Here is a 15789-nt window from a genome sequence, read left to right on the forward strand (position 1 = left end):
AAATACAAAGATGTCTGGACAGTTACATACATTGAGTATTGTTTATAATAACAAAAAATTAGAAGTTAAGTGTCAGTAGGAAACAAGTTTAGATAATTGTGATGGGCAACCATCAAAAAAAGGACCAGTTAAGACTATAATTATTGACATGGAAAGCTGTTCGTGACATACTGTTGAATAAAAACCTGGGTTGCAACACAACATATATAGTTGGATTTTCATATGTTGAATAAATATATGTTTATATATACAAACTCTGGTCTAAAAAGGTATTTACCAAAATGTTAACAGCTGTTGTTTTCTTTACTGCTAGATGGCGTAACTTAGTGATCGAATGTCTGGGCAGTGGAGACCCTTTACCCGGGTTTGAATCCTGCTCAATCTCTTATAAGCAGTAGGCAAATTCCATAACTGCTCTGTGCCCCTAGTTTCTTCAGTAAAATGAAGACAATTACAGAACTTCTATCATTGGGTTATGAGGCTCAAATGAGTTTGTAAAATGCTTGACATAATAAGTGATCAATAAATCTGAGTAGCTGTTACCATTTCTGGGTGGTGGAACTCCAGGCAATTTTAGCTTTCCTTACACCTTTTATTGGTTGAATTTTTGAAATAAGTAGGTATGTATCAACTTTGGAAACAACAGAATATTTTGAAAGACGTCATTTAAGTTGGTATTCTGATAGTTTTGACAAAAAATGCCTACTTATTTGAGCTAAGGTTATTTAAGTTTCTCACTGAACATTTGCCTCAAGAGCTATTTGCAAACCTGTATGCTGGTATTTTACCCTATGCTATATGCCAACTTTAAGGGAATTGAAATCACATTTTTTTTCTCTTATGGCCAGAAGGCATGCATAATCACAAGAAATTCTTCCTGAGGAAGCTGCCTTACTTTGCAGCTGCAACGACATGTTAGTGTGTGACGTCAGTCTGGTGTCAGGCTTGCCGAGGGGCAGGCCCGCCTGACAGCCACAGTGCATTTCCTTAGTGTTTACTCCCCACAGTGCTCATTTGAGAGCAGCTCAAAGACAAAGGAGTCTTTTTTTTATTTATTCCAGTATCCTTTTTGCCTGTAGTTGAATGTCTGTTTACGAATGTGATTTTGATGAAGGCTGGTGAGTAGTTCTTACTACTTTTATGTGTTAGTGATAAATAACTAATGGCTAAATGAGCAGTAGTCCTTTTTCTCAGTTAATGATGCTGTGGTAAATCATCTTGGTAGCCCTAGTGCCAGGCACAGTGCCTAGTGCAGAGGATTTACAGACTATAAATGTTTCTATAACTGAAGTATTGTTGCAGAAATGTAAATACATCATTAGGTTTTCAGACGACTGCCATTGTAAGATGTAATCTTCCTCTTCGTCTCTTCTTAACTTTAAGCTACATAAAGGCAGGAGTTGAGAATTGCTTTAAAGCCTAAAGAATTTCATTGAAAATATTTCATTTATTTTTTTAACTTATTCAAAGAAGAAACTTAATTTTTTTTTCTTAAAGAGAACTGAATGAATAATTCTCATAAGTTGCTTGGAGATGCTGACAATATCATTATATTATGCTTTTATTTTAAAAGTGTATTGATATAGTCTAAATTAACAGCCTAATAATTATTTAGGCTGTTTCAATGAGATTCAAAATAGGAATCCTCATTAACCTAAAATTTGACAGCATATAATGACATTAGATTATTGTAAACAATATTTTTACATTTAAATAAATTAAAGTTGCTACTGCTATTGATTGTACTGGGCAGCAGTACCTTTAAAAGATTTATTTCTTATTAGCAATATTCGTGTCTCTTTGAATTGCACTATTTATGTAGTTGTTTTGAAAGCATTAAAGAAGCAGGTTATATTAAGATTTTTTTATGTAGCTGTTTTTCTTATAACTTTTCTCCATTTTTAGTGGATGAATGATACTTTAGTTTCATACTATTTATATGGTATGAACTGAAGTCTTTAAAATCTTTTACATCTTACCATTTTGAGCATAATTCTTTTTATGCAGGTTTAGTAGCAGCCTTGTGATTTCAAGGTCCTTTAGAGGAATTTTCAAACAAAGTTTTCTCTTAAAGAATAAGCATTTTTTACTTTTTAAGTCTAGTTGAGGAAAAGGTGATATGGAAATTCTTAATAAATATGTTAAATATTTTCATTATCAGTTTTCTGAAGCAATTAAAAAATAAGACTTGTTATACATATTTTTATGTGAATAAGATGGTTAAGTATTGAAAGGAAATTACCTAAATCAGCTTTTTGTATGTGAATGTGCAAAGATACCACATTTGAGGAATTAGCAATAACTGCCTCGTTATGATTCCTAGTACATTGTACAACTTCTATATTTAGAAGCATAAAAATATAGAAGTAGGGTTTCAAGTTCATTTTATTTGACTTGACGGCCTTAATTCAAGAGCCACAATTTTTCCCTTAGGTTGCAGAATTTTCAGCTTCTAGCTGAAAATTGTGCCCAAAGCTAGAAAATTTATGTATATGGAAAGCTCATGAATATTTTTATTCCTTTTAAAAATTTATCTTGAATGCACTTAAAATGTTTTATCATGGTTTTAAAATAGCCTATATTTTAAAATTAATAAGTTATTGTAGTAATGATGAATTGGAATATATTCACTATACATTTTAAACAAAGATGTTTTTGAGGCATTGTGACATCAGTGGTAACTGTCTAAAGAGCACTAAAGTTCATGGGAGAAGCTACTTGAACTTTTGTATGGACAGGAAGTTAAAGCTGGCAAAGAAAAAGAGAGGGCGGGGGTGAGCAGAGCTGCTGGGGGAATAACCTGAAATTGACAGGAAGGTTTTATTCAAGACTAAAGCAGTAGAAATTAAAGTACTTGTTTGTTTTCTAAGGAGTAAGTTATGTTTTAAGGAGCCCTTTCCACCAGTACTGAAACCTGGTGGAAAGTATAATTGTGCTATTTATTCTTTAGGTTTGAAATTTAGGTTAGTAAATTCAGATGGAATAGTATTCTTTAAGCCATTTATAGTCTTGAACAATAGTTTTGTTTCCTAGTGGTAGATGGTACAAAACCTTGGGCATTTTAGATGCTTAATAAATATTTGAGCATAAATGAATGAATTGATTAAGCAAGTTAAATGAATGAGGAGAATTGTTTGATCTTTGTATTAGAGAGATTCCATCTTCACTGCGATAATGAAAACCTGCCAGTTATCTAACCAACTACTAAGATGCCGTGGTCTTGTACTCCTTAGAAGGAGCTATGTCTCTGAAGTATAATGCTGCCATCAGGGTATGCTGCAGTAGTCACTGCATTTCATTGCTGGCTCTACACTCTGTATTTGTGTCTCTGCTATAGAAAGTGGGCCTTACCCTGCTATTCTGGGTCAGGTTTCTATCTCCTGCCTCTTCTGTAAGTGAGAGATTTCTCAGTGCTTCGGGATAATGACTTGCTGACTAAACTGAGCCTTAATTAAATGCTGTGTGCCTCACATAATTCCATTACTGTTTGGACCTTTTCAGAGTTATAAAAATCATATTATTTTGAAGTCAAAGTGCCAGGAATGGAACAAATACAGTATTTCAAATAAGTAACAAATTTTACATACATAAATATGCTGTTACTAGAGCTTAGATTTTCAACCCCATTTCTGTGCTGAACTCTCTCCACACCTGACCATTGCTGATGGTAAGGCCCAGTTCAGATGGCCGCCACCTCTGTGACATATCCTCTGTTTTTCCCCATCTAAGCAAGATCCATCCCTAATCCATTTCCTCTTTGTATTTTTGTTTATTACTCCTGTTTGTTTATAATATTAAGGCTATTTCTTCAATGCCTGTCTCATACTGAATGAATGTAAGTATCAAAATTGCCCTACAAGATAGCCATTTTGAAAGAAAGTCTACCATTTTTTTTTATAAAACCTTTTTGTTTCATAGTGCTATTACTTGACTTATTAGTAACTATCTTTTTGTTCTTGAAGTAATTGTTTAGCTATAGCTTGTGCAGTATTAAAAGGATTGAATACTATTCAACAAAGAAGAGTGGTGATTTTTTTTTTTTAATTGGAATTGAGCTCTAGGTTCTAACATTCTGACCCTATTGGAAAAAAGTGTTTCATCTACTATAAAATGATTGAATCTTTTTTGAAATTGTGTGCTAACGTAGGTTAGAATTAGGTTAACGTTTTTCACATATGACCACACATAAAAGAGATGACGCCTAAATTTAACTTTTTCTAATTTGTTTGCTTCCTTCCCAATGGTATCATGAACTTCCATTTAATACATGTTACAATAAAACATTAGTAATTAGCATTCATTAGAGAGTGTTAGAGTTGTCTGAATTAATGAAATTCCAAGTTATATATTTTTAAGTGTCACATTTTTGCTTTTAAATGCCAAGAAGAATATTTCTAACTACTGACATGTTTCTGAGTTGGGGTTCTGCTGAGTTTTATTTTAAAACCCCAGTAGGCTTTTGTTATTAATCATATTTTTGCAGTGACCGGGTAGTTCAGTTGTTTGGAGCGTGGTGCTAGTAACACCAAGGTTGCCGGTTGAATCCCCGCATGGGCCACTGTGAGCTGCACCCTGGAAGGAAAGAAGGGAGGGAGGGAGGGAGGGAGGAAGGAAGGAAAGGGAAGAAAGATTTCATATATATATATATATATATATATATATATATATATATATATATATATATATATATATATATTATAGATGATTATACTTTTTCAAACAAGCATTCTTTTAGACCGCTAAAAATACTTGCTGGCATTTTCATTCTGTTATGTGGTTCTACAAGTGCTTTTTGTGTAGATCATTCAATAGTAAATAGTGTACAAACCATTGTATTTCATAGTAAAGGTAGGGCAGAGAACCAACATCTTTTTAAAGCAAGGAAGTGACATAATTTTACTTCTTTTCAAAAAATCTCACTCTACTAGCACATTCAAGTTTAGTTAATATTTGGTGAGGGCTTTATTAGGTCTTGGTAATGTACCTTGGTGCTACTAGGTACTTTATCTTTTCAAAGCCCCATGGGGTAGGATTTTTGTTGTTGTTGATATTGTTTCAATTCCTATTTTACAGAAGGAAGTTGAGGCTCAAGTGAGGAGTATGGTCTAAATTGGGGAGAGCCTGGCTATAGTGAGGTGAGTTAGGATGCTTTTCGGACATAAGAGCCTGAGCTAAGGCAGTGATAGGTAGACATGGAGTTAGCCATCTACTCTCATAGGGTGGTTTCTGGGTGGCAACCAGAGATGTCACCAAAAGTTACTTTGGTAGATTACAAATTACTTTGGTGGTTGCATGTATTCTAAGAATCATATTTATGTTTTATCCATAAAGTGCCATTTAAACTTCCCTTTTGAAAAGTTCAGAATCACTCAAATGACTTACAAGTGAAAGATTATTCTAAATTATTGTAGGCATTTTTGCTTATAATGTAATTTATCGAGTAATTTAAAATGTAGCTGTGCCATAACACTCAGGATGGATAACAGTTATGAATGTGATTTTATTTGTAACCAGCATGGTGTTAACTGAATTTTTCTTGTGCTACTTCCAAAATTATTTCACATCTATTAAAAAGTGTTTAGTTGGTAGGTTTTAAATGTGAATGTTGGTTTTATTTAAGAAAGTTTTTTAATGAGATGATTTAGAAATTATCTGTAAATAAACCAAAAACGAAAACAGATGAATTTGTATGTGAGCCTCATATTTAGAATTTTTTTTCTTTATTATTCCTAGTCTATAATAATGTGTTCAGCTTTGTACTTGAAGCATTACATCATACTTATATTTTCCCACTGGGAAAAGCAAGATTTTCAGTTCCTCTTTTATAAAACTCATGTTTTACAATTGTCGTTATTTGCACTTAAATTCTTTGGTACCTAAAATCAGGAATATGTGAGGTAACATTTATGAATATATTGTGGTAATTTTGTCTGAGCAGCAAAGAGTGGAACAAGATTATCAAGCTTTAGAGAACAGGAAGATGGAAAAGAGATACTGGCCTTAAAATTAGAATCAGAAAAGGTTTCATTACTGTGCTTCAAACAGACGTAGACTTGAGGTGATGCTAGGCAGTGAGATGGAAGGGGAAAGAAGAGGAGCAGTGAGGGAGGCTGCATGTTCACAGTCCGTGGAAGAGGGAAGAGACCTACCTCAATGGAAAGTATAGCGTTTTGTTTTGTTTGTCTTTGTACCATTCAGCAGAAACATGGGAGAAGATGTAGGGCAGAACTGTTGGCTGTGCTGAGTCCAGGAAGGGGCAGCAGTTGAAAGGTGGTATCTGGAAAGGATGTATCTCGAGGAGTGGAGGCACCTCTTCCTCGCCGTGTCCCCTTGTGACTTCTGATAACTTTGTAAATACTGTGAGCCTCAGTTCACCCATTTGTAAAGCAAAGATAGTAATACCTCAACGTGTCTAAATGAGATCGCTCATCAAGTTTCAAGTATAGGCTGTGACAACTGAGAGTGAGTAGCCCTGAAGTTTGATGTTCAAGTGCTACTTATTAAGGTGATGGTTTTAAAATTTATTGCTGTAGTGAGGATCAGTGAGGTGCTCACGCCTGATGAATTATTTCTTTTCCTTTAGGAAACCTGAGATTTTCCATTTTCTAAATGATGAGAGAAGAGAGGGTAGAAGATAAAGGGTTCAGACCTTAAGGAGAATCTGTAGATGGAGGGTAATTGAATCACTGAGGTTTGGACAGGATGTCTGGAAGCAGTTCTAAGTTAAAGGCAAATGGCATTTAGATCTAAATGTGGGGAAAGGAACTATATACTTTTCATGTTTTGCAAAAAAGAAAAAAATATAATTTTTAGATTACTAACTCAGTGGTTATGTCTTCATATAACTCAGGCCCAAGAATTTGGTTTCTCAAGAAAAGACAGGGCTTTTTTAGTGTTTTTCTTTTGTTCTTAACAACATTGCCTTTAATTGTAGGCACAATTTTCCATGCCAGCATATTTTCAGTTTAAAAATAAATTGCAGAAACAGTCATTGTGGTAGTCAGATTTCAACATAATATTTTTCTCCTTTTTATTAAAATGAAAATAAACTAAAATGGTTATATGTATAAATCATTAATGAACTTTACATTTAACGGTATTACACATTACTTGGACCACCATAGAACCAATTGATTCAATAAATAAGATAACTAATTTAATAACTAAGTCACTGCTTCAAATACGGAGTTTTTTAACCTAATTTGAGACCGTTTGAGTCTTAAATTGATAAGACTTTATGATTTCTATTGATAAAAGTTCTTCAATTTTAAAATAAGTTGGAAAGTATAATTGTCTGACAGTATAATGAAACCAAGGCCAGACTGAGAGTGTCTGTACAAGACTCTTTTTGCTTTGAGTAGAAGGATACTGAAAACAAAAGAGTTGTAAGTACACATCTGCATTGTTGGCTATATAGTTTTCTGCCTGAATTTGAGAAATACAATAGCTTCCATAATTTCCACAGCCCTTTTGCCTTGCTCCAATCTAACGACATTGTGGGTATGTGGCTTCTTTTATGGGTTGGGTCTGTGCAGAAGTCCAAGTCATGACACAGGCTGGCTTTGTTACCAGGGTTGCCAGAAGAATTGCCAAACCACCATGATCCTCTGTTTTTCTTATACTAAATTAAATCCTTCTTTCTTTCTCAAAGGAAATACACGATTCAAAGCAAGTCCAAATGGTTTGCATCTGAGTTTAACAAGAGATAGCCAAAATCTCTTCTGTGGGAGAGAGTTTTCTAAAATACATATTTTTTTGTGCCTAGTGGATAAATTTTCAACCTCATTGCCATCGTTACACATATAAAACACTACCTAATAAAGCTTGCTTTGTCTAACGTATCACTCGGAAGAATTATATCAGCTGTTATTGACATTATGTTAATATTAATAGCAATTTCAACATTTATTTCTTAAATTAGAAAACAGTTTTGTATGAAAGCAGTCACTGTGGTTACCCATGAAATAAAGGTGTGTTTTGAAAAAAAAAAAACAAGAACAAGTACTCCCACAGGAGAGAATTTCAATACTAACAAGTAGCCAATATGTAGTTATTAATTGGCCAAAACATTTTTTAAAAATTTTCTGAGTGGGAATAAAACCTAAGGAATTCTTTAAATTCAGGTTAAACCGCCCTCTTTACTTTCACAAAGCTTCCCAAAGGAAAAAAATAGGTAAAACCATTTTTCTTTTTTACCAAGTAAAACAAGAGAAATCTAGTTTTGAATGCTAGTGCAAGTATTTTCTTGGAACGTATGTGAGTTGCTTTCTCTAAGAAAAATGAGGTGTTTTCTTCACTACTAGCCTGTCCCTTCCCCTTCCTCCTTGCTGTTAGCATGTAACTTCATTTTATTCACTTTCCTCTAAGTGGGCTGCACGCAAAGTTGAGGCCCTTGACTGCGGTAAGTTCACTTACCATTGATTGAATTAGGCATAGACTCTTAATATATCTATCTAGTGACAGTCTATAGAAAGATGGCCAAGGAGATTTTGGGAAACTTCTTGAAAAGATATATATAAAGAGAAACTTTCCTTTCACCTCTGGACCTTGTGGTCTGCATGTGATATTTCAGACTACAACAGTCCGTTTGTGACTGTGAGGGTACCTAACTAAATAAGACAAGCCAATCGTTGCTACCATATAACATGATTGTGAGTAATCGTATCTCCTTGAAATCACAGTGTTCTTATTTTAAAAGCACAAATAGCTCCTTTCCATACTTCCGTACTTGGTTCAGAGAATTATAATATGTACTGATAAATATAGCATTGCTCTTAATTTTTAATTAGTAAATCTAGTACTTAGTACTGTTTATTTTTGTAAAAATCAAACAAATATCAATGTTTTAAAGAACTTCTTATGAAAGTATTTTTACCTGTATGTAAGTATCAGATAGAAGATTTATGGTTTTTACACTCAACAAAGATTGCATAGGTTTGGCCTATTGTTGGATAGCAGGACTTTTAATACTAGATTTCATTTGTGAGCCCCTATTTAATTGTGCTGAATCCTTTCATGTTTTTCCCTTGTGTAGTTTGAATAACATTCCATCCACTAATAATGAAATACTGCTTCAGTATTAATGACTTTTATCATTGTACTAGAAATTTGAAACACCATATTAGCAAACATCTTTTATTCCTCTCAATTTCTAAACTCATAGTTTTATTGGGGTTTATATTTGTAATGTGCGTTTTGTACATTTTATGCATCTGTTTAGTGGGGACAGGGGCGTGTCTTTCCTTTCTTCAGAGGTGCCGTTGGCATACTCTGTAAGTCAGCTGAGGAAGACTGTAGCAGTGAGGACTGAACAAAAAAAAAATCTCACTCCAACGACTGTGAAAAGGGACAAAAATACCAACTTCTCCTATCTTCAGAGCGCTGCCGTGCAATTTATTTGTTATATAAAAATACCTGCTACTAGAGTTGATGCAAACCCTGTAAGTTGCTCGTACTGTAGATAGGTTACAGGATCTGTGTAGTTTATCAGCTTTCCCTTTTTATGTAGGCTACCAAAAAACTAAGAACTGCCTAAGAATAGCACAGCTTAGCCTAGCTTTTCGATGCAGTTACCTACATGATTCATTATTTGGTTCACAAATATATAAGATTTGAAAAGGAATTGGGTGGAATGATGAATTTCTATTCTATCTACGATAGACATGTCATTTTTAATTTGGTATTTATATACTTTGATAGAAATACCTTTTTATGCACACACTGATTTATTCATCCTAAGATCCTTTAAAACCAAATTATTATTGAATGAAATAGTTCCATAGCGGCTTTAAGCAGGTCTCTCATTTGATCTTCTAGTTACAGTAAAGGATTAACTGTCTGGTAATAAATAGTGAAGAGGACATAATGCTGAAGACAAGCAATTTGTGTTGCTATTTGTCAGTTTCTTGATATCTTTTCCAAAACTGGCATTGAGTCAATTCTTTTATCTGGGCCTTTGATACACCATGATCTTCATATTGAGCGAGTGAATATGTCCTATTTCCTTCAGTCCTGAACTCTCTGGATAAGCTGAGTTCATTTTTTTAAGTGTTTGTCACTATTTAAGAACCTTCTCACATGCATACTTCCTTGCTAGCATAAAAACACGGCTAATCTTCCTTTGGAGCTTTTATATTACAATTGCTTTTCTCCTTTATCTTTTTGACATATTAGGGGCAGATATTTTTACCAGGGCAGGAAAACCAAGAGGGATCACAACTTTATTCTTTTACAGTATATAATTAGTAGTGGAGTAACATGAGTTTTAAACAATTACTTGGGTAGGTGCTAATTTAAAGTGTTTCAATGTAAACACTTGACTGAAAGGTAATCTAATGATAACATATAATGAAAGTCCCGTACTTCATAACAAAAATAAATACTTATCGAGGACTTACTTTGTTCCAGGGCATGTTTAATCTTCATAATCATCTCCACTAGAAAGTAATTAAGTTCCATGAGGACAAGAATTTTTGTTTTGTTTTGTTCACTGGTATCCCTAGTACCTAGACTAGTTCTGAAACAATTAACCAACAACCTGTAACAAAGCTCCTGTTACTAAATTGAGGAAATTAAGTTATGGAAAGGTACAGCAACTTGCCTAACTTCACATCACTAGTACATGAAGGAACTGGGAATCAAACCAAGTAGTCTAATTCTAGAACCTGTACTCTCAACCACCATTATTTCCTGCAGCCTTTGTTGTCTCTAGAAAACTAATAAATGTGGCTTATTCATTAGAGGGCTATGATAGTCTAGTGCAGGGTTTCTTCAACTTAAATGCTACTGACATTTTGACCTGGATACCTCTTTCATGTCAAAAGCTTTTCTGCTGATTGTAAGATGGTTACCAGCATCCTGTGGCCTCTGCCCACTACATACCAGTAGCAACTTCCCAGTTGTGACATTCAAAAATACTGCCAGACATTTCTGTATGTCTCCTGGGAGATAAAATCACTCCCACTTGAGAACCACTGATTCAAACCTACCTATTAAAATATCCGAAACAGAAGTCTGGAAGCAGGAGTAAGGGAACACCTGGTGTCATCTTTAGAAAAGTTTGGACTTGCTGTGCCACAGTGAGTTCAGAGACAAGATGGGACTTAGTTTGTTCGGCGACCATAAGTATGTTTTATATCAAGACCTGAATTTTATCCCTTCTTTATAAGTATTCCTCTAACACAAATTTATATATAAAACCGTATCTTTCCAGATTTTCCTTTTCATTTATGAAAAGCATAAAATCCCTGGCAAGGATTTTGAAAGTGATACCTTGTCTGTCAAAATGCATTTCTAGTAGGATAGAAGTACGTTAGTTCCTAATTTAGTAGTACAGTTTTGCTGTAACACAACACATATGTTCCCGAAAGTAACCTCACTGTGCATAATCGGGCAATGAAAAGTGTGGGACTTCTGTGAAAAATGGGCTTTAGGAGCCTACCACTCAAAAACTTCATTAGTGACACATACAGATAAATACAGGAACCTATTAACTGGTCGAACAGTTCCACACATGTTAAAATAAATGGTTATAAACTACAAAAATACTACAAATACACTTTGCCTTGAAAAAGACCTGCAGTTTGGTGAAGTGGACATTGGAAGGGTTTCAGCTTGTGAGTTATTGGGAAGTATGGAAGTAGGATTATCTGAAATTAGAAAGTTGTATCACTACACGTGGATGGGTGTGTTTCACATAACAGGTAATGAACTCACGTAGCTGGTAGAGGTTTGAGGTTGTGTAGATGTGTGATTTTTGTACTGCTGTGTGGCTGGAATTCCATTGGGTGCAGTTCTCTGCATTCACCTAGAGTTTCTCACAGACAAGATCAAGTGTGGAATTTATGTGATGCTCAGATTGTTCCCTAATATATAAAGTGCACTGGAACACACTACTACCCAAGTGTTATAGTGAAACTGATGGTATTCTTAATCTGGATTTTGAGGCGCTTCCCCAAAAAAACAAAAGCTGGGGACTACAAAAAAGATGGCCAGTGTGGGATGAAAACACATGCTTTGTAAATAATGCAGGGGACAAACTTTGGTAGAATTGAGGAAAGGCCTGCAATCACTGTCTCCACTGCCCTCTCCCATAGTCCTAAGCAGCCATTTCTCTTCCAAGCCAAGGACAGTGATCATGACCTGACACTTAACAGTGGGCTGGCCACCTCCCACAGTGCCCAGCTGCTATATGTATTAAAGAATCAGTGTATTATATCGTAAAATAATTCTGTGCATTAATAGTGATGCCCTTGTGGCATCCCCTCCCCACCCCAACAAAAAAATCACTCAATTTCATTTACATTGATTTCGTTTATTGGCTCAGTATTCGTTTAACTCATATTTCTTTTCTGTGAGTGATTTATAAGTTAAGTTTATTCTTTACTATGACAGTACTTAAAAATGCAATATACTATAAAAATGAAGTGTAAATGCCAATATAATAAGGAATGGTTTTGAAATTTAAAAATGTATTTAGAATAAGTTTTTAAATATATAAAATGTATATAAAAATACATTTACACAAGAGCCGTGAGGATGGGCAGTCCTGTTAGGTAATTGAAAATTACCACGTTTAAACAGTCAAGACTGGAATTGAAATTTTGGTATATCATACTTTTAATTCATTTTGGATGAAATGATTAGAAAACATTACTCTGATTTTTCTATTTGATAAGAATGTTTTAGGAGATGAGTTTTCTTTTTCTAATTTCCTGTAAAACCTAATTTTTCTGAACATGAATTTTATAGAAACCTAGTAATCATCAGTGATTAAAACCTAAAATACTTCATTGTACCGATTTTGGGAATTTAACATTTTAGAAAATGTGCTGTGTGGTTTTTGTGGGTTTTGTTTTTGTTTTTGTTTTTTTTAAATTGTAACCAAGAGCCAAATTTTAGCAGTATTGTGTAAGTCAGAACAAATGAATAAACATTTCAGAGGACTTCTTTGTTTACTTTAACAATTTGGCAGATGTAATAGAAAAGGATTATTTCTTTCATTAAAAAATAGTAAGACTTTCGTGTTAGAGTGTTCCTGCAGATTTTATGTGAATATTTATGCCAATTTGATTATCAAAACATTAAATAAAACAAAACACGTTGGATACTTTGAAAAAGTAAAAGAAGAAAATAAATGTATTCATATTTCATATTGGTTTTAGTCAGTGGTCTTTTAATTAAGACGAAATGCTAACATTTTTATTTAGACATTGTGGTTTTAAAACTTAAAAGTGCCTGCATGATAAAAATGTCAATTTAATTGAAATGGCATCCACTTTGGGGGAAAAGAATGTTTGGGTTCCATTTTAATCATGCGTTATTTAAATATCTCCATTGCCCTGCATCCTTGTGAAATGGGTACTCAGATCTATTTAGTGTTCAGGAAGTTAGTATAGTCTCTTAGTCCAATGACCATTGCAGAGCCATGTCGTTATAATTTGGAGCTTTTGGAATATTAGCATTAGAGTCTACTGTAGTCCTCCCAGGTAAAATGACATAGCATAGGGAAATAATGCAATATATAGGGGGTGTTTATTTTCTTTTTGCAATATTTGTTTTTATGAAAAGAATTTGTATGTTTCTGTTCTAGCTACCACTCAACTACCTCTAGCTCTTCAGTGATCCTTGCCAAGGAAAAGCTTAAAAAAAAAAAAAAGGCTATCCTCCATTTTTCATTATTAAGGTGTCTAAACCCTATCAGAGGTTACTTTACCCCCTTCTTCCCACAGTGCTTTATTCTGTTTAAACATCAGAATTTATATACCTTGACACATTCAGATACTTCAATTATTTTCCACTTTTCTCCAGACTATACTTTCTTAGTTATTCTGTTATCAATTTATTGCTTATTATATAAACTCATATACCACATGAGATTTTAGTTTCCACTATGGTACGTTTAAAGTCGGCAGGCAAGAAAGTCACTTGCATACTTTTTCTGTAGTGAAGATTTCACCCTAAATAAATATTTAGAACCTATTGAATGTGTTTGTATAAAGACGAACTATCACAAAAAGCGGATAATTTAGTAGTCCTGTGTGCTTAGTAGACCAATTAAGTAAAGGAATAATACAAACACATTATATTCCATAAATCATTCTGCCACAATTGCCAATATGTAATTTTTTAAAAAAGCTGTATACCTTTTATTTTATATGATTTTAGTTTTATTTAATGGCTAGAATTTCAAATACTGAGTTACCAATAAAAATAATGAAAGTTAAGATTTGGAAAAGGAACTTAAGTATCTGAAGTTTGCCAAACATGCTGTGGATGGTAGTTATAGACTTCCTGCAATCCAGACTACATGTAATAATCATTTAAGATTAACAAAGCAATATTCAGTACAACATCTTGAAAATTTTCTTTGTAACGAAAGTAAATTTTCTAGGGTCAGGCACACCAATGATGGGTTGATTTATGCTATAAAAACCAATGGGAAAAATATTAAGATTCAAATGATATGTGTTTAATATATCAATGTATATTACTTTGGCGTCTGATATTTTGGGCTTAGATAAATAGTTGGGGATTTTTTTCCTACTCTTATTTCAAGAACTACATTGGAGGCCTTATCACTTAAATCTTGAAAGAATTTCTTATGCAAAAGTCTTATTCTCCAAAAAAATAGTCATCCTTTAATTCAAAGCAAATTTTTTTCATCAAACATAAGTAGATTTTTTTGTTTGTTTCTGTTGTCATTTGCATATTTCATTTAAAGTTTTTGTTTTCTCCTTCAGATTCCATTTTTCTATAGCATATTTTCCTTAAGTATCACAAAAATCAATCCCATTACATTATGTATATAAAGACTCTTGTAAAATAAAAACAGCATAAATTATTGCTCTTCCCGTGGTACTCTCTATTTTTTAATGTGCTGTTGCCCATATAGAGTACTGGTGTTTTTTTATTTACTTATAATATGTGAATTTGCCATTAGATGCCTAAATTGAGATACAGAATAATAAAGGTGGGTAGATGCTATAGTTATTTTTGTGGCCCACCTGTCAAATGTAAAATGCAATGGTCGTGGAGCCAAATCAACTTACCTTTGTTTATAAAATAGTGAGAAGAAAGAATTAAGGTCAGATCAGACTGGAAGGGTGAGTTTATCTGTATAGTAAAACTGTAAGTAGCGTTTACATACATGTGTACACACAGCAGATAGTAGAAATGTTGTTCTTAGAAATTTCAACACCTGGAGGTTTGAATTTCATCTCCTTTATTCACTAACTTTAATGTTATAATAAAGAAATGACTGTTTTGCTACCAGAACATTAGTAAAACATTTGTGATTGTAGAAGTACATATATTTTTCTTTTTCTTTTCTTCAGCCATAACGAAAGGAAAGTGACCTGTAAACATCCAGTCACAGGACAGCCATCACAGGACAATTGTATTTTTGTAGTGAATGAACAGTAAGTAAAGAGTTTCATGGAATTACTCCGTTCAAAATGGAGTTAACATTGAGATTGTGTATTATCCATATTTAATACAGTACAATTGAACAGTTTTCTCATGTGGACATTTGAAGTCAGTATAATAACAGAATGGCATTTGTTTTCTATTTGTGGTATAGAAACATGACTTAATTTTTTTTTTTTTTCCAAATGAGGAATGTAGTTTCAGAAGCTGTTTTTACAGTAGCTCAAACAGAGAGGAAACTCAAGAGCCCAGGACGCAAGGTCAGAAACTGTAAACTCAGTCAGATTGTTAAACTAATTTGGGCTCAATTTTCTCATCCTTAAATCAGAGATAGTGGTAATTAATTACCATTTCTCAGGATTT

At 33.7% G+C, this 15789-nt stretch overlaps 1 protein-coding gene across 18 annotated transcripts in view; it reads left to right on the forward strand.

The window, feature by feature from the left end:
• Positions 1-15789, forward strand: part of PLEKHA5 (pleckstrin homology domain containing A5) — a 205685-nt gene that overhangs the window by 107591 nt on the left and 82305 nt on the right. For 15 of the 18 annotated variants that reach the window (XM_019714633.3, XM_019714629.3, XM_019714631.3 and 12 more), the window contains one exon: positions 15336-15419. In XM_019714633.3, the coding sequence (XP_019570192.3) occupies positions 15336-15419 (84 nt within the window). Of the gene's footprint in view, positions 1-972; positions 1119-5116; positions 5136-15335; positions 15420-15789 lie in introns of those variants that run through there. The other 3 variants (XM_019714635.3, XM_019714639.3, XM_088798251.1) reach the window with 2 other exon arrangements.

Source organism: Rhinolophus sinicus, chromosome 1 (assembly GCF_057876585.1).
Source record: "Rhinolophus sinicus isolate RSI-liver-muscle chromosome 1, RSI-T2T, whole genome shotgun sequence".
Classification (NCBI taxonomy): domain Eukaryota; kingdom Metazoa; phylum Chordata; class Mammalia; order Chiroptera; family Rhinolophidae; genus Rhinolophus; species Rhinolophus sinicus.